Genomic DNA, 18450 nt, shown 5'->3' with positions numbered 1-18450 from the left:
GGCCAAAGAGGAAAGAAGAACCACACAGGCACCAGGAACAAGCCAGAGCCACAGCAGGAGGCTGCCAGAAGCCTTCCTTACCTGTCCATCCCTGGCAGGTTGCCCCAGAAGTAACGAGCTCGGTGGGCAGCAGAGATCTTGATGGCATCGATCATCACTGGGTTACACTGAGGGGCACCAGAGGGGGGAAAGCCAAGTTAGAGGAGGGGAGAGCTCAGCCTCCCCTGCTGGGACCTAAAGCCTTCAGCAGATCACAGAACCGTGGAGTGCACTGCTTGGGAGGTACCTCCAGAGACCTCCCAGTGCCACCCCCTGCACTCAGCAGGGACATCCTCCCCTACAGCAGCTTGCTCACAGCCTTCTGCAGCCTCACCTGCAGCAGCTCCAGCCAGGAGGCCTCAGCTCCCTCCCTGGGCAACCTGCTGCAGTGCTCCAGCAGCCTCCTGCTGCACAACTTGTTCCTCCCCTCCACTCTCAAGCTGCTCTGCTCTCATTCCAAACCACTGCCCTCAGCCTGTCCCTGCAGGCCTCTGGGAGCAGTCCCTCTGCAGCCTGCTTGTAGCCCCTGCAGGTCCTGGCAGGCTGCTCTGAGGTCTGTCTGGAGCCTTCTCTTCTGCAGGCTGCACACCCTCAGCTCCCTCAGCCTGTCCCCAGAGCAGAGCTGCTCCAGCTCCTGAGCATCTCCTCTGCACCAGGTCCATGTCCTTCCTGTGCAGAGGGCTCCAGAGCTGGGTGCAGTGCTGCAGGGGAGGTCTCAGCAGAGCAGAGGGGCAGGATCCCCTCTCTTCACCTCTGCCCATGCTGCTTTTGGTGCTCCCAAGGATGCAGCCCCACAGCAGAGCATGAGGCACTCAGCCATGGGGCTGCAGGCACAGCCATGGCCAGAGCCGATGCAGACCACAGCACAGCTCAGCCTGGAGCTCTTGGAGCCAGGAGCAGAACCCTCTGGCAGGGCTGTTACAGCTGGGGAGCTCCTGCTGTGGAACTGGCACATCTGGCACAGCCCTGATGCCTCCCCCAGGGGCAATGCCTACCTCCAGGAAGCGGGAGATGTCCCTCTTGTCGCTGACCCTCATGGCCACCACGTTCTCAAACATCCAGAAGAAGGGCCGCTCCTCGCCAGCCTTGGGGCGGGCGTAGTTGAGCAGGTGGTAGAACTCAAAGAAGAGCCTCCCAGTGCCTTCTGCATGGGAGAAACCAGAGCCACGGCTTAGGACCAGCCAGGGGGCACGGAGCTGGGGGCCTGGCTGCCCTCCCCACCACAAGCAGCACGCAGCCAGCCTGGGCTTTGCCAGCGCCGCAGCTTTGTGCCTACTACTACCAACGCTGAGTGAGGCTGAACCACTGCTCTGGACTCAAAGGTGGCTCCACAGCCCAGGGTCTCCCCCTTGGAGATCACAGAATCATAGAATCAACCAGGTTGGAAGAGACTTCCAAGGTCATAGAATGGGTTAGGTTGGAAAGGACCTCAAAGCTCAGCCAGTTCCAACCCCCCTGCTACAGGCAGGGACACCTCCCACTGGAACAGGTCACTCAAGGCCTCATCCAACCTGGTCCTGAACACCTCCAGGGATGTTGTGGAGCACAGAAGCACAGAATGGAATCAAAGATCCCATTCTGTGCTTCTGTGCTCCACAACCTCCCTGGGAAACCTGTGCCAGGATCTCACCACCCTCAACCTGTGCCAGGGTCTCACCACCCTCACTTCTTCCTAACATCCAGTTCCAATCTCCCCTCTGCCAGTCCAAACCCATTCCTCCTCCTCCTGTCATTACAAGCCTTTGCCAATAGTCCCTCCTCAGCCTTCCTGCAGCCCCCTTCAGATCCTCCACTCCAAGGTCTCCTCGAAGCCTTATCCTCTCCAGGCTGAAGTCAGCCCAACCTATTCCCCAGCTGTATCCAACCAGCCAGACCATGGCACTAAGTGCCCCAGCCAGGCTTGGCTTCAACACCTCCAGCCACAGCCACTCCACCACCTCCCTGGGCAGCCCATTCCAATGCCAATCACTCTCTCTGGCAAGAACAGAGAGATCCCCAACTCTGCAAGGGCCTCACCACAGATCCCCTTCCTGGCAGCGTTGACAAGGGAGAGGTCATCACAGGGGCTGCCACCGATGACCAGGTCGAAGGGACCCCACTCCTCGATCTAGAGCAAGCAGACAGAGCCGGTGAGGAGACGCCACTCGTGTGTGTCTCTCATCCCTGGCAGGACAGGGGACAAGCCCGTGGCAGGGCTGGTGGGTGGGGTGAGGTGCAGGTGGGCTGTGGGCCAGGCTCTGCAGCCCTGCTCACATGTCTCTTGGTGATGTTCCTGACGTCATGCACGAAGGTGATGTTGTCCTCCTGGCGCAGGCTGCCCACGGCCAGGCGCTCCTCGCAGATCTCGGAGGCGATGTACTTCTCCACTTGGATGCCCAGGTCCTTCAGCACCAGGTACCCTGCCAAGGGACAGAGCTCTGAGCCTGCACTGCTCTCCCTGGGCTCCCGCTCTCCGTCCTCAGCAGCGCTCGAGGTGGCCACTCTGGCGTGTCCTGGGTGGGGACAGTCACACGCAGCTCTCAGAGGAGCAAACTCTGGGCCCTGCTGCTCCGGGCAGGTCTGCTCCCAGGCAGCTGGCACTCACCCTCAGCTGAGTCACACCAGCTGCCCTCGGGCACTTCTTCAGCAGAGGGCAGGGGACCAGCACTGCCACAACTCTCAGTGAGACCACCCACCCGAGACAGCACTCAGCACAGCAGCGACCTCTGTGAGCATCACTCCCATGCCCTCCATCCCCCCATTCCCTTCCATCCCCCCATTCCCCTCCACCTCACCATTCCCTTCCATCCCCCCATTCCCCTCCACCTTACCATTGCCTTTCATCCCCCCACTCCTCTCCATCCCACCATTCCCTTCCATCCCACCATTCCCCTCCATCTCACCATTCCCTTTCATCCCCCCATTCTCCTCCATCCCCCCCATTCCCTTTCATCCCACCACTCCTCTCTCATCCCACTACTCCTCTCCATTCCACCATTCCCTTCCATCGCCCCATTCCCCTCCATCTTTTCCTCCTCCACAGCCCTGACCAGCAGGAAGGGGAGCCCTGCCCCTCATGCCCTTCGGATGGGCATCCCCCTGCTTCTCATCCCCTTCCAGTGCTGATGTCCCTGTCCCTCATCTGCTCCCCACCAAGCTTTCAGAGACAGGTTTGAAGCCATCAAACTATGAAACCTCAGCACCCAGCACTGCAAACTCTTCCAGTGCCCTACCAATGTCCTTCCAGTGCCTCACCTGTGGCTATGCCATCAAACAAGGAGAGCACTCGAATAGGTCTCCTCTTTGCTGGTGGAACCATTGGGTAGATTTTGGGGGCAGCCTGCAATGAGAGGACATCAGAGAAGCTCCAGCTCCGGGCAAGCGCTGCCAAGCTGCCAGAGAGGCCAACCCTTGGCTCTGGAGGTCAAACCTCCCCCTTTGCCAGGGGGGCCAAGAGCCTGCAGAGGGTGGCTGAGTGGGGTCAGGGCAAGGGGCTGAGGAGTGCCCTGCTGCCCAGCACAGCCCTTACATATTCCTGTCCCTTGTCACTGGTGAAGAAGTCCTGCAGGCGCAGGTTCCAGTCCTGCCGCCGCTGCAGCACGCCGTAGCTGCCCTGGGGCTGGCACATGTAGCAGTTCCAGGGCTCCTGCTCTTTGGCCTTGGCAGATGTCCCTCGTCCCACCAGCACCTCCAAACACTCCACACAGAAGCACCTGCCCAAACCACAACATCAACCTCCTGATGGCTGCAGGTCAGCCCAGCCACGCACCGCAGTGCCCACCCCAGTGCCCAGGGCATTTTCCCACGTGGCAGCCTGGGGCTGAAGGCTGCCAACACAAGCTGGAGACCCAGCAGCAGCTAAAGCTCCTGCCAGCCTCCCTGGGGCTTATCCAGGTGCAGTCTGGCCGAGTAGGGCTTGGACTGGTTGTACTGGGAGTGCTGTGGTAGCCAAATGGGGACCCGCACAGGACCCTGCTCCCCTGTGACTCCCCAGGAGTGACGCTGGGGGAGCAAGGCTGGGACCCACCTGCAGCAGCTGGCATTGCTGCAGAGCAGCAGCTCCTTGCCCTCACAGCAGACAGTGCAGTAGGACTGGTAACCATCTTCATCATACATGTAGAAGAGCTCCAGGAATCTGTCCTGGTGGTGAGAGGGACAGAGGGACAGTGGGACAGAGACAGGGGGTCAAGGCCGGTGCCCAGAGGTGAAGAGAGGACGAGCAGAGCTCTGCTGCATCTGGCACAGGCCGAGAGCTCACAAGTGCCCATCCTCAGTGCTCCAAGTGCAGGCAGCACACCAAGGGACAGCACCAGAGTGGATGGCCAACAGACAGGCACTGGCATTTGCCACCTCCTGGCCCACCAGTGCTGGCTGCAGCAGGACTGGACCCTCCTCCCTACCCTCCTCCCCAGCTGCCACTCAGCCCAGCCCAGCACTCACCCTGCAGGTCTGGCACAGGCCCCCCTCAAACAAGGGGTGGAAGGTGGCAGGGTTCCTCCTCCCGCAGGACAAGCAGCTGTCTGTGTGACACAGAGCTCTGCTCAGCCCCAGCCAGGGCAGCAGACCCCCTGCACCCACCCCACCACAGCCTGGAGCCCAGTCTGAAGCGGGGCAGGGCCATGAGCAGCTGCAGCCCCCTCAGCGGCCCCCAGCACAGAGGGAGGCTCAGCACTGCTGGCACAGCACCTGCCCCAGATCCCAGCTTGCTGGGGTGGGAAGGGACCTCTGCAGATCAGCCAGGCCAAGCTCCCTTGCTAAAGCAGGGCACCCCCATCAGCTTGCCCAGGAGCACAATGCCCAGGGGGGGTTGGAAGCTCTCCAGAGAAGGAGACTCCACAACCTCTCTGGGCACAGGGATCTGCACCCTCTGCTTTCCCCATTCCTATGGGATGAGGTTGGGAGGGATGCAGGATTTTTGCCCAGGCATCTGCACTGCTTTTCCCCAGAGACAAGCCAGGGCCATGGTTACCTTCAAGGCTCCCACTGCTGTTGGTAACTTCAGACACCATTTGCTCTGTAGAAAAGAGAAGCACAAAAGGTTTAGCATCAGCTGGCTCCTGCCAGACACCTCCATTCCTGCAGCAAAGCTGCTGCAGCCCTGCTGGGCATTGCCCAAAGAATGCAGCCATGGGCACAGGTTGGGCGTTGTGCCCTGGGGATGCTGGGGAGCTCCAGCTCCAAGCACCAACACAAGGACCACTTCCAAGCTGAGCAATTCGTGGAGCCCAGCTGGCAGTGCCAGGGCTTGCAGCTGGGCTTGCTGGAGTCACCCAAGTGAGCAACACAAGAGGCTTTTGCCTGCAGCAGCCAAGCTCATGGCCTCCAGGAAGAGCTGAGCCCTTCCCCAAAAGGATTCCTGGTGCTGTTGTTCAGGATGCAGGGCCCAGGCCGTGCCACTGCCCAGCTCCTGCTGCCACTCACCCCTGGTCTGGTCCTCCTCCAGGCGCTGCTCCTTGCTGCTGCCACACAGGTTGGTCTTCAGCCTCTTGGTGGGGGGGCACTGCTCAAGGGACAGGACCTCCTCCGTCCCGTTCCTCAGGACTCCGTTCTCTGCAAGGCCAAATGTGGCTCCCTGGGGGCAAGCTTCCAGCCCCAGCAGCTCTCTGCAGCACTGGAGGACATCTCCTGCCAAGCCCTGGCAGGTGCCAGCCCAGCCAAAAGCAGAGCCCTCCCTGACCACCCACTGCCCACGCGTGGCTGGAGGCTAAGCCAGGCCACAGGGCTTCAGGAGCAGTGGCCCTGAGATGCTTTACTCTGCTGGGGTGGGGGACACAGCAGTGAGCACCCCCCAGGGACACCTCAGGCCCAGGCCAGCACAGCCATGGCAGAGGACGAGCAGGCTCAGCTGGGACTGACCGCAGCAGCTGGGCACCAGAGCTGCCCATGCCCACCCCATGCCCAGCTGGTGCCACCACCTCACCTGAGGCTTTGGGTGGCCGCAGCCCCTTGAGCCCCAGGGGTTTGAAGCCAGTGAGTGCCCAATCAACCATGGGCCTGAGCTGCTCCTCCAGGGACTCTCCAGGGCTGGTCGAAAAGGTCTTTCCCGAGCGGCCGCGGGCAACCTGCCGAGAGAGGAGGGGCAGCGTGGGCCAGGCTGGCAGAGAGCAGCCTGGCTGCAGCCTGGGTCACCCACGTGCCTGCCAGGGCCACGCTCCCAGGTCCCCTCCCCACCAAACACCCCCAGCACAGTGGCAGCTGCTGGATTCCTGCACTGGGTGTGCCTCCAGACTCTGCTTCCAGGCAGCAAACGGGCAGAAGGCAGAAGAGGTGCCCATGGGTTTGCAGTACCATAACCCTCTGGCAGGGCATCAGACCCATGGGGCGCTCAGTGCCAGCCCAGATGGCAAAGGGCATCCAGCGCCCTCCCAGGACACCTCCTGCCAGTGTGACACTGCCCTGCAATGCTGCCACACATCAGTCACCAGAGGGAGCCTGGCCCAGAGCCTTCTGGAGCAGTGAGGCCCTGAGGCAGCAGCAGCAGGATCTGGCCCCATGGCTGCAGCTGGCAGCAGTGCCAGCAAAGGGAGGGCTCCTGCAGACATCTGCCCACATCACCCCAGCAGATGGGCAATCATTAATTCTGTGGCAGGAGGCTCTCAGTGATAGCTCTCAAGGTGATTGACTGGCATTGGCCAGAACCACCCTGAGCAGAGCACAGCCATGCTGGGGGGAAAAGCCCCCACCAGCTGCCCACGCTCTGTGCCAGCTCTGCAGTCTCCTGGGCTGAGCAGATGCCCAGCATCCAATCTGGGGCATCTCTTCCTGCCCCAGCAAAACATTTCCTTCACCATCTCAAGCTGTGTCAGCTCCCTCTGAGCACAGCCTGTCCTCTTCTGCACCCTACTGCCCACCCTGGAGCCTGGCATCTGCATCTCCTCCCTCCACACACCCCTCCCTCGGCGCTGCCCGCGGTACCTCCAGGGCATGGTAGATGGCTCGGCGGTAGGACACCAGCTTGTTAAAGGTGGAGGAGTTGAAATGCTGCCTGAAGGCCACCAGTCCCACCAGCTTGTCTGCAGAAACCTGGCAGAGCAGCAACAGCTTGGCAGCGGGCACGGCTCACTCCTGCCAGCCACAGCCCCCATGGCAGCGGGCACAGCTCGCTCCTGCCAGCCACAGCCCCCATGGCAGCGGGCACAGCTCGCTCCTGCCACAGCCATGGCCCCCAAGGCAGTGGGCACAGCTCACTCCTGCCAGCCACAGCCCCCATGGCAGCGGGCACGGCTCGCTCCTGCCTGCAGCTTAGGGGTGATGAGGCTCCAGGGCACCCCTCACCAGGCAGAGAGTAACCAGGACATGGACAGAACCCTGCAAAGGTGCCAGGCAGGCATCCCTCTCTCTGCATCCTGCCACCAGGCCAGCAGAGCTGCCAGAGCATGCCAGTGCCTGGCTATGCTGAACACCCAGGGTCCTGCCCAGGGAAGTAGCACCTGGGCATGGACACCCCTACTGACAGCCCAGGAATGGAGCAGGCAGCAGGAGTGTGTGCCAGGGAGAGGGCACAGGCAGGGGCAGGCAGCAGGGATTTGCAGGGGGGCACAAGCAGCAGGGGTGTGCTAGGGAGGATGGCACAGCAGGGGCAGGCAGCAGGGATTTGCAGGGGGGCACAGGCAGCAGGGGCATGCCAGGGAGGGGGGCACAGGCAGCAGCTCACCTCAGAAAACTTCCCATCTCCAAACCACTGCACCCAGCGCATGCCCGTGCCCGCCTGGCGCTTGGCAGTGGCTCTGTGGGACACGACGATGGCAGGCCACCAGGAGAACCCTTTGATCTTGCCCCACACCAGCTCCCCAATTCCAAACTCCTTCCCGTCCTGCAAAGCAGAGGGCAGCAGGGATCAGTCCAAAGCACCAAGGCCTCCTTCGGTGCCAGCAGCCCCACGGGAGAGCCCTGGCAGGGGTGACCCTGCCCCACCTGTGGCACACAGCAAAGTCACCTCCGTGGGGCTCTGCTCAGCCACCCAGAGGAGCTGCACCCTCCTCGCCCCCCCTGCCCCCCAGCGAAGCCCAGCAGAGCACAGCCCCAGCAGCTCTGGCTGCCAGCCCTGCTCCACGCTGCCAGCCCCGCTGCATGCTCCGTCCTGCACAGCCCTCCTGGCAGCGGTGCCCTGTGCGTGCCCACTCCTGCCTGCCCCGCCAGGGTCCCAGCAAGCACTGGGAAGCCTTTTCCTGCCCACACAAAGCAGCAGGCAGGAAGCTCTGCGGCAGCCCCGGCGATGGGAATGGGGCAAGGCAGGTGGGGCAGCAGCTGCAGGGACTCTCCTGCTGCCCTCACCCAGCTCGCTCAGGAAGAGCTTCTGCAGAGTTGTCTGGGCTGGAAAAGGCCTCTGAGAGCACCCAGGCCACGCAGCAACCCAGCACCACCGTGGGCACCAAACCATGGCCCCAGGTGCCACGGGCACACCTTCCTTGAGCACCTCCAGGGATGGGCACTCCACCATCAACCTGGGCAGCCTATGCCAGTCTCTGATCGTTCTTGCAGCAAACTAATTCTTCCTCACCTCCAACCCCAGCCTCCCCTGGCACAACTTTAGGCCATCTCCTCTCCTCCTGTCGTCTGACACCAGGCAGCAGAGCCCAGCCCCCAACTGGCTGCAGCCTTCTCTCAGAGAGCTGCAGAGAGCAGAGCTCTGCCCTGAGCCTCCTCTGCTGCAGGCTGCACACCCCCAGCTCCCTCAGCTGCTCCTCCCAGCCCTGTTCTCCAGACCCCTCCCCACCTTCGTTGCCCTTCTCTGCTCCTGCCCCAGCCTCTCAATGTCCTTCTCAGAGTGGGGAGCCCAAAACTGGGTTCAGTGCCAGGAGGCACAGCCCATGCTGAGGAAGCCAGGCAGGGGTCACTGCATGTCCTGCCCGCTGCAGGTTGTCCCTGGGCTCCCCGGGCAGAGCTTGCTCCTTGCCACAACCTTCACAGAGCTCACAACTTGTCTGGCTGCACCCCAGGGAGAGGGCACCCACCCAGGATACCCACCCAGGATACCCACCCAGCCTCCTCTTGTTCCCACAGAGGAGAGCAGGAAAGGAGCCAGAGCTAAAGCAGGGGGGGAAAGAGCTGGGAGTGTTGGTGTGCCAAGGGCCACCAGGCAGGCTGAGGGAGCTGTGCCAGAACAGAGCTGTGCCCAGCTAGGCCCCTCTTGCAGGAGCCCTCCCCACTGCCCGCAGAACCCCCCTGCCCAGATCTGCTCTACAATTAGGCCCCAATTAAGCAGCAAGATGCCAGTTGCCCAACTCCTGCACGTCTCAGGCCCTGCCCTGATGCCCGCAGGCACTGAATCATGGCAGCCCCAGCAGCTCTGCTCCTCTCCAGCAGCCCCAGACAGAAGCACTTCCTGCACATGCCCCTGCCTGCCCCAGCATGGCACAGGCAGCTGCCAGCCTGGCGTGTGCCATGCACGCAGCTCATAGGAGCCCTATCGTGTGCCCGGTGGGGCTGGTCCCTGGCACAGCAGCCGCCTGCTGCAGTGACCTCAGAGCAGCACCAACCCAGGCGACAGGGACCCTGGCAGCGTGGCACCCTGGGCAGGCAGGGAAAGGCAGAGGGGGCAGGAGAAGCTGTTGCCAGAGGGTTGGCACAAGGTCCCAGCTGCAGGGTCTAGGCACGGGGTGAGAGTTTGGCCCCTCTCTACCTGGTACTCCAGCGCCGCGCCCACATCCCTGCTCTCCTGCTCCTCGGTGCCCAGCTCGGTGGTGCCATTCTGCCCCTCCTGGGAGCTGCTGCCCGACAGGGTGCTGCTGCTGCGGGACGAGTCCCGGGAGTCCTCCTCCGTCAGGTCGATGGTCACCGGCGTGGGCGCGGCCGAGCGGCGCCTGGAGACCTGCCCGGGGAGGGACACAGCCTGAGAGGCAGGGTGGCAGGGCAGGGGGCAGCAGGGACGTGCCCCTTGGCACCCCCAGCCTCTTGGCACCCCCAGTTCATTATTCCCAGCTCCTGTGACTCCCAGCTCCTCATCACCCCCAGCTCATCCCACTCATCCCTTCATCACCCCCAGCCTGTCACCCTCAGCTCATCACCCCCAACCCCTTGTTACCCTCATCACCTCCAGCCCCTTACCATCCCCAGCTCCTCATTCTCCTTCTCCCCTCATCACCCCCAGCCCCTCAACCCCCTCATCACCCCCAGCTCATCCCCCTCATCACCCCTCATCCCCTGGTCACCCCCAGTTGCTCATCCCCTCCCAGCCCCTCAGGCAGAGGTCGGGGGCAGCCATAGCTACATCTGGGAATGGAAAGCCCAGGCCTGAGGTGCTGGAGGCAGAATAGTTCTGCTTTGCCTCTCAAGACACCTCCCAAGTGCCCCCCACTTACCCCCCTCCCCTCTCCTCTCCCCAGCTCCCCTCAGGGTGCCCAAAGCATGCACAGCAGGGACAAACAACAGCACACAACCCCTCCTGCTCCACAGAGAAACTGAGGCAGAGACAAGCTGCAGCACCCGGCCAGGGCACAGCAGAAGCGCAGGGAAGGCCCAGGCAGGCAGACCCTCACCCGCAGAGGAGCTGGCAGGTCCCTGAGGGGCTCCAGGCTGCCAGGGTCCTCCTTGACCCTCATCTCGTGTCGGGTCTGCCCTGCCTGGAAGATGAGGCGCACAGGAGGCTTCTGCCGCAGGCTGCTCTCCCAGCCGGCACTGCCCCGGGCACGACCCTGCAACCACAAGAGTGGGGCCATGGCGTGGGCACCAACTCCCTGCCAACAGCAGGCTTCTTCAGCTGGGCACCGCAGCCCTGGGCAGGGGGAAGGCATCTCTGGCAGGCTGCACCGCGGCGCTCGGCAGCGCTCACTGCCGCAGCCCCCTGCAGCCTGCACCGCGGGCAGCGGCTGGCACACAGCCCTGGGCTGTGCCCTCCTGCACCCTCCCTCCTCACAGCGACAGCCAGGAGCTGGCAGGGCTGGGAAAGCCACGAGCATGGCACCCTGCTCACACACACCCCCATGGGTGCTCTCCTGCAGCTGTGGGTACTCGCACACTCAAGGGTGCTCACACACACTCATGGGTGCTCACACACACTCCCATGGGTGCTCTCCTGCAGCTGTGGGTACTCACACACTCAAGGCTGCTCACACACACTCATGGGTGCTCACACACACCCCCATGGGTGCTCTCCTGCAGCTGTGGGTACTCACACACTCAAGGCTGCTCACACACACTCAAGGGTGCTCACACACACTCCCATGGGTGCTCACACATGCAAGGGTACTCATCACACACCCCCATGGGTACTCACACCCACACATGGCTGCTCACACAGCCCAATGGTACTCACAGACACCCGAGGGAGCTCAAACCCATCCTTGGGTGCTCTTCCTCCCAGAGCCCAGCCCCCTGCAGCCCTTCCCCTGTGGTTTCAGCAGCCCCAGCTTACAACCAGCCTGCCCCAGAGGTGTTTCCTGCATCCGGCCCAGCAGCCTCCAAACCAAAGGAGATTTTGCAAGTGACAATCTCCTGAGCCCAAGCTTGTGAGGGGGGAAGCTGAATTCCCTTCCCCCCCAGCTGGATTTGTGGCTCTTTCTTTTGGAAGCTGCCTGCTCACAGGCACATCTCCAACCTTGGGGGTTTATTTCAAAGTCAAAACAATAAAGGCAGAAGCCAAAATAATTACACTGAATGAAAAAAACAAATCTGTTTGCAGCCCCTGGAGGTTTGTCAAGCTGAAGCTAACAAAAGATGGGAAGGACAAAACTGGGATGCAGCCCCAGAGCAGCTGAAAGCAGCCACCCTGAGAGAGGGAGGCATGAGATGCTTCAGACCATCAGCATGGCCAAGAGCTTGTGAGGAAGATCACAGTAGAAGAATGCTCAGAGTGCTGCAGGATGTCGTGAGTAGGGCAGCATCACCACCCCCTGCTGCTCCTGGCACCCTGCAGCACTCAGGAATTCAAAAGGCTGCTTGCAGATGAAGGTTGCAGCTGCCACCAGGCTGCTCCCCCAGCACTGAGCTGCCCTGGAGGAGAAGGGGTGAGGGTCTGGGACAGCCAACTGCAGCCATGGCCAGCCCAAAGCCCCCAGCAGGCAGCTGAGCACTTACCTCCTGCGAGCCTGTGAGAGCAAGTGGCCAGGACAGGTCCTCCTTGGGCAGGTCTCCCTTGCTCACCCTCTTGTTCCTCAGGGCTGGCAGCCTCAGGTCTGCAGTGCCTGGGCAGGGACAAGGCAGAGCAGAGTCATGCTCCAGAAGCCTCCACACAGCTCTGCCTGCGACTGCTCCAAGCAGCAAAGTCTGATTTGGTGAGACCAAAACCTCACCTCGGAGCAGTGTGGCTGAGAGTGGGACGCAGGCAGTGCCCCCAGGGCTCCCCACAGTGACACTGCTGACACTGGCAGTCACACCCACCCACCTGCCCCCAAAACTGGCACCTAACAGCCACTGTGGGCACCTTCTCTTCCTGAGAGCTCAGGAAGCCACATGCCTGCTACTCAGGGCAGCTCTGCTGAAGCAGGACCTTGTGAAGCCAAGAGGTGGGATTTGGGGACCACAATCAGAGCATCCCAGGAGCTAGGATGCAGCACCTCAAGCTGAGGGCTCCCTGCCTCTTGAGCTCCTCAGGGGTGAAACCATCCAGGGGCAGAGCCAGCAGCACAGTGTGGCACCCATTTCCACAACCCCTTCTGTCCCCATGGGCTGGAAATGCCAGCAGAAAGAAGAAACCCAGCAGAGGAGCCATGGAGGGACCCAAGTCTCATGGTTTGAGGGGTTCCAGACTCCTTTTAGGGAGTCTGGGATAAAAAGGAACCCCTCAAACCATGGCACTGAGGCATGCTGCAGCTCCCAGCACGCCCTCAGGATGGCGGGGGGGGGATCCATGGCCCCATGCACCCCATGCATGGCACATGCTGGGCACAGCACAGGGAGACTCACCCTGGGCATTGGGCTTCCCCTTCTGCTCCAAGAGCAGGGCAGGGGAGTCAGAGGTGGGGGTGGTGCAGTCCCCATTGAGAAGGATCAGCTCTGCCCTGCAGTCTGCCTCGTCCCCACCGTGGTTCTTGTCCTTCTTCATGGCTGCCTGTGGAAACCAGGGTGGAAAAGGGATTGAGCTCAGCAGAAAGGCCCTGGGAAGGCAGAGGGGACAGGGCAAGCTCTGCATGCCAGCCACAACTTCTCCCTGCCAGACCAGAGGGGTCTGACTGGAGGGGTGCTAGGAATGCCAGTGGGCACCTGAACAAAACCGTGGTGGCCCTGGAGCTCCACCAGCTGCAGCCAACAGGCCCCAGGCACAACCTGCTTGTTCTCAGGGAAGCTCTGGGGCTTTTCTCCAGGGCTGTGCCAGCCTGATCCCATCGCCCTGGGAGCTGCCCAGCCCAGCTGGCTCTGACCAGCAGCACCGGGCACGGCTCAGGAGCCTGTTCCAGAGGAGAGCTGCAGTCCCCTGCCACTCTGCCCCGGGCACCAGCCTCACTGTGCTCAACCCTCAGGCCAAGGCAGCAGAGCCAAAGCCCAGCAGTGGGTGGGCTGTGACAGCAGCAGGACACAGCAGGCAGTTCGCCATGGGGGGGCAAAGTCCTGGCACCTGCAGCGAGGAAAACTCCTCCTGCCTCCTCCCCGGCCTCAGCTCCAGGGCAAAGGGGCAGGGCAGGGGTCTGCACCCAGCACCCCTTGCTCCTGGACTGTGCCCAGGTGCCCCTGCCCTCGCTCACTGCCCTGCCTGGATCCTGTTTTGGGAAGTGGAAGCTCGGGGCTCTCCCAGAGGCACCCAGGACACTGCCAGTGGAGCTGCCTCACCGCTGGGCTCAGGATCTCTGCTGCAACTTGCCCCTTGCCGGCACAGCCATTTCGGGAGCACCTAGCTCAGCTGGAGGAGCTGAGGAGCAAGCTGCAGGGCTTCACCCCCCCGAGATCCTGCTGGGAAGCAAAAGCAACCCTCCCCCTGCCTCAGCCCCAAAGAGCCCCCAGGCTCCATCCCCACACTCTCTACACCCCCTCTCTGCCGCTCTGGCTCCGACTGCTTCCCCAGCGATCGGGATTCCTGCTCTGCAATCATCTGTCAGCACCTCCACAGACAAAGGCCAGCTGGGGGCTGACGTTTTGGGTGCAAAGGGCAGCGTTAAAACCCTGGTAACACCCAAACATGGAGCAAAACAGGTGTTGGGTGCTCACCTCTGCAGGGAGAGCCCTCGGGGTGCCCTTCCTGCCTCCCCATGCAGACACCTCTGCTCCAGGAAGGGGTGGGATGGGAGGGATGGGGAGGAAATGGAAGGAGATGGGAGGAAGTGGAAGAAAATGGGGAAGAATGGCGGGGGGGGGGGGGGGAAGGAATGGGAAGGAATGGGGAAGGAAAGGAGAGGAATGGGAGAAATCAGGAGGAATGGCACTAGAGGGAGGCTGAAGCTGCAAAACCCCTACAGCTGTGTGCAGCAATCCCACTGCTGCAGCACATCTCCTCCCAGACCCAGCAAACAATTCCTGGGAGCTGCCCAGGCATGCCAGGCTGCCCCTGGGCCAGGAGGAGGGTCCCCCACGCCAGCTCCGGGTGCTCTTGGAAGCACCAACACGCTCCTGTGCAGCACAGCTCTGCCCCCTGCCCTGCCATGCTGCAGGACCAGCAGTGATGCTGCCCCCAACAAATAGCAAATCTCACCCAAGAGCTCTGTGCCCATCACCTGGGCATCCATACAGCAAGGTGTGTGTGAGGGGACACACTGCTCTCTTGGCATGAGGGGCACCAGAGGAGAGGCTGGGAACAGGGAGACTGAGGAGTGAGCATGTTCCTGCCAGCCCATGCTGGGGAGTAAGGAGGGACAGGGGTAGAGAGAAGGGTGACACATCAGACAGGTGTCCCTGGCACCCACAGCCAGGACTGAGCACCTCATGTGCCAAGCTCAGCTGTGCCACACACTCGGGGAGCTCCAACATCATCTTTGCTCCAGTGGAAGTATGAACAAAGGAGTTCTCACTGGGAAGGAGCTGAACTGCCTCTGGCAGAGCTGGAGATCCCCATGCCACAGCTCTACCCATCCACGGGACCAGGCAGCAGGCACTGGTGTGAGCATGGGCATGCCATGGGCATTTTGTGGGCACTCCCATCGCAGTGAGTGCAGGCAGGGCCTGCCACACACCCGCAGGAGCCAGCAGTGCGTGCACAGCACACACACTCCTCCAGCTGCACAGCCTGAGATCACTCGAGGACATCCCATCAACATCCTCTGACATCCCATCAACATCCTCTGACATCCCATCAACATCCTCTGACATCCCATCAACATCCTCTGACACGCAAGTGGGAATGGGACCACCCCCCAAACTGCAAAGCCTCCCTCGGGGCAGCAGGAGGGCAACTCCCATCCCTCCCCTCCTGCCTTCGGAAGCCACAAGCCAGAGTCCACCCTGCCCGCTGAGGACATCAGGCTGTCCCACCATGGCTCCGAGGATCTCCCACAGGAGTCACCATCCTCACCAGCCTCATCACCTCCTGCTCAGGAGGAAGGCTCAGCCCTCTGTCCTCTCCTGCCCCCGCAGCAGCTCACTGCACGCACAGAGTGAAAAGAACAAGCAGCAGAGCAGTGCCCTCACCCAGCCTGTGCCAGGGGAAGAGAAGCAGCACCGATGGAATGGGCTGCCCAGGACGGTGATGGAGTCCCCAGCCCTGGAGGTGTTCAAAGCCTGGAGGGTGAACTTAGTGCCATGGTCTGGTTGATGGGACAGGGCTGGGTGATAGGTTGGGCTGGATGAGCTTGAAGGTCTCTTCCAGCCTGATTGATTCTATGATTCTCTGATTCAGCCTCTCCAGCACCTGCCCCTCAGCTGTCCCCTCCTGTGCCTCTGCCTGCAGCCAGGGGAGCCCCAGCAAAACGATGGATTCCTTCTCATGCCAAAGGCATTTTCTCCCCCAACACACTGCAAACACCCAGCTCCAAGCCTCAGCCCTGTGCTGGCCACCAGACCCCTCCCAGAATAAGACCAGCCCCAAGTGCTGCCTCGGTGCCCCAAGCTCCCCAGGAGACTGGCACAGAATCATAGAACTATAGAATCAACCAGGCTGGAAGAGAGCTTCAAGCTCAGCCAGCCCAACCTAGCACCCAGCCCTGCCCAACCAACCAGACCATGGCACTAAGTGCCCCAGCCAGGCTTGGCTTCAACACCTCCAGCCACGGCCACTCCACCACCTCCCTGAGCAGCCCATTCCAGTGCCAATCACTCTCTCTGCCAACAGCTTCCTCCTAACATCCAGCCTGAACCTGCCCTGCCACAGCTTGAGGCTGTGTCCCCTCGTTGTGTTGCTGGTGCCTGGCAGCAGAGCCCAACCCCAGCTGGCTGCAGCCTCCCCTCAGGTAGTTGCAGACAGCAGCGAGGTCAGGCGCCAGCCCTGCCACTGCATGGTGCCCAGGGCCTGCCCGGCAGCGATCCCCCACGGAGACAATGAACTCGCTGGCTCTGGAGCCCGCCCCGGTTTTGCAACACCAATTTCTTTGAGCTTCACCTAACTGGTTCGAGACCTTAACTGCTTAGAGAGCCTCCCGGCCCCTGAGCTCGCCGGGCACAGCCTCATCTGCGAGGGGGCCGGGCCGGGTGCCGCCAGCCCCGCTGCCCCCCGGACACCGGCGCTGCTCTCCCAGCTCCTGGCTGGGGCTGAGTTCGGTTTTCCTCCTTGAGAAAACAGGCTGGCCCTTATCAGGTGCGGTTCCCCAGGAGGTGGAGAGATGGCAGGGGAGACAGGCGGACTTTGCCTCCAGACAGGGGCATGCATATCAAAAGGCTGAAGGGAAGTGTTATGGGATGGCTGGGATGGCAGCCATCACCCAAGCCCTGTTTGAATAACAAAAAGACATAAAGGACCCCAATGGCCGGGGCTTGCTCGCCCCCGGGCTGCCCCTGGGCTATCCTGAGCGCACAAATGGCCTTTAACTCTCCCCCAAAACACTTCCCCCTAATCCCGGGAAGAAAGGAGCTGCTGGGCTGGCAGCTGGGTAAGAAAGGGAGCCCATCTTGGCAGCTCTGCTCATTAAGCAGGGCAGGCTCTGCTCTCCCCTCCCCTGCCCGTTTCCTGTCCCTGGCCCCTCTCAGCGCTCCGCCACTTCCCTCCATTTTCCCCCTGTTTCCTCTCCTGCCCCAGCTCCGCTCCCCGCCGGCCCGCGGCAGCCCTCGGCGGCCACCCTGCTGCCTTCCAGCCCAGCTGGGCTCGGAGGACAGAAACCAAACCCAAAGCGGCCCCTCCTCGCCCCAAGACCAGGCCGGAGACGTCTCCCGGGCAGCCACCATCAGAGCCAGCCACTGCTCTTTACCGTGCTCATCTCGGTCACGTCCCGCTGGGATGAGCCACCCTGGCTCTCCTGAGCCCCCCGCCCAGGGACGGGCACCCCGGGCAGGAACGGGGGCTGCAGGGGCTCCGCTGTCACACCGGTGGGGCTCGCTTAGCCGTCGCAGGTTCTCCGTCCAGAGTCGTTACTGCTTCATCTTCCCCCTGCGCAAGAGGACACGAAGTGATGACAATGACACCTCACTGTCCCCCCTGATGTCCCTCCCCCCCACAGTGGGGCTTAAGCCTCCCCAGAGCTGGGGACTGGGACATCCTATCCCTGGGAGGTGTTCAAGGACAGGTTGAGCAGGGCTTGGAGCAGCCTGATCCAGTGGAAGGTGTCCCTGCCGTGGAAGGTGCCCCTGCCCTGCCGAGGATGGGGGGAGGGCTGAACTAGGTCTGTATGGTCCCTTCCAACTCCAACCACTCTACAATTCCAACCACTCTACAATTCCCTCTCATTTCATCACAAGTTAGGAAACTGGAGGCAGAGGCAGAAAACTCAAGTCCTGCTGCGTGGGCTGAAGGTTTCACACACACCCACACACACTCCCCCTTGCTCCCTCCGTTCCTTTCCGAGTAGCAGAGCTGCCCCCGGGTGACCACCCGCGGCTCCCCTCCCCGGGGACTCGTGCCCTAAACCGGGGCCACCCCGGAGTTTATTTCTCTGTCTCCGATGCTCTCCCTCCCCCGCTCCACGGCAACTTCTCCCCGGGCTCGGGATGAGGAGGTGGATGCCGGCGGAGCCCCGAGCCCGGGTCGGTACCTGCCGCTGCCCCGTCCCCGCCGTCCCAGCCCCGGGGACACCGCAAGCCCGAGGCGCCGGCCGGGAGCCGTTTGCTGCGGAGAGAGAAGAAAGCGAAGATGCGCTGACAGCTCCGGGAGCCGCCGGCCCCACACACAAAGGTGCTCGGCCCCGGCAGAGCTGCCGCCGCATCCCGGACTCCCGGAAGCCCCCCCCCGGGCCCCCTGCCTGGGGGGCGGCGCTGGCCGGGGCCCGCCGAGCCAGGGGCAGGGGAACCCCAGACCCTACGCAAACTCTCCGGGAACCTTCCCCGGACCCTCCCCGCCCCGAGGCCGTCCCAAGCCGTTTCAACGACGGGAACTCGCGGGTTTGCCGTGCTCCCGCCACGGCCCCGGACTCTGTCCCTACCCCGTTTCCCCTGCCTCTCCCGGCACCACCGGCATTCGGGACGATCCCCAGCAGCCGGCCCGAC

General features: G+C 62.4%; 1 protein-coding gene across 2 annotated transcripts in view; it reads right to left on the bottom strand.

The window, feature by feature from the left end:
• Positions 1-18450, bottom strand: part of DNMT3B (DNA methyltransferase 3 beta) — a 30084-nt gene that overhangs the window by 3441 nt on the left and 8193 nt on the right. Inside the window, exons 4-22 of one of the 2 annotated variants that reach the window (XM_064168105.1) lie at positions 18000-18073; positions 17220-17398; positions 12862-13006; positions 12034-12140; positions 10497-10652; positions 9641-9829; positions 7673-7831; positions 6934-7041; positions 5939-6080; positions 5440-5568; positions 4988-5032; positions 4459-4538; positions 4046-4158; positions 3548-3731; positions 3274-3358; positions 2293-2531; positions 2056-2146; positions 1035-1183; positions 82-167 (exon numbers count right to left, since the gene is read on the bottom strand). In XM_064168105.1, the coding sequence (XP_064024175.1) occupies positions 82-167; positions 1035-1183; positions 2056-2146; positions 2293-2531; positions 3274-3358; positions 3548-3731; positions 4046-4158; positions 4459-4538; positions 4988-5032; positions 5440-5568; positions 5939-6080; positions 6934-7041; positions 7673-7831; positions 9641-9829; positions 10497-10652; positions 12034-12140; positions 12862-13006; positions 17220-17228 (2216 nt within the window). In that variant the 5' untranslated portion in view covers positions 17229-17398; positions 18000-18073. The remainder of the gene's footprint in view (positions 1-81; positions 168-1034; positions 1184-2055; positions 2147-2292; positions 2532-3273; positions 3359-3547; positions 3732-4045; positions 4159-4458; positions 4539-4987; positions 5033-5439; positions 5569-5938; positions 6081-6933; positions 7042-7672; positions 7832-9640; positions 9830-10496; positions 10653-12033; positions 12141-12861; positions 13007-17219; positions 17399-17999; positions 18074-18450) is intronic. The other variant, XM_064168106.1, reaches the window with a different exon arrangement.

Source organism: Pogoniulus pusillus, chromosome 29, assembly GCF_015220805.1.
Source record: "Pogoniulus pusillus isolate bPogPus1 chromosome 29, bPogPus1.pri, whole genome shotgun sequence".
Taxonomy (NCBI): domain Eukaryota; kingdom Metazoa; phylum Chordata; class Aves; order Piciformes; family Lybiidae; genus Pogoniulus; species Pogoniulus pusillus.
Note: the sequence above shows the minus strand (reverse complement) of the source record. Positions and strands in the feature narration are given on the sequence as shown.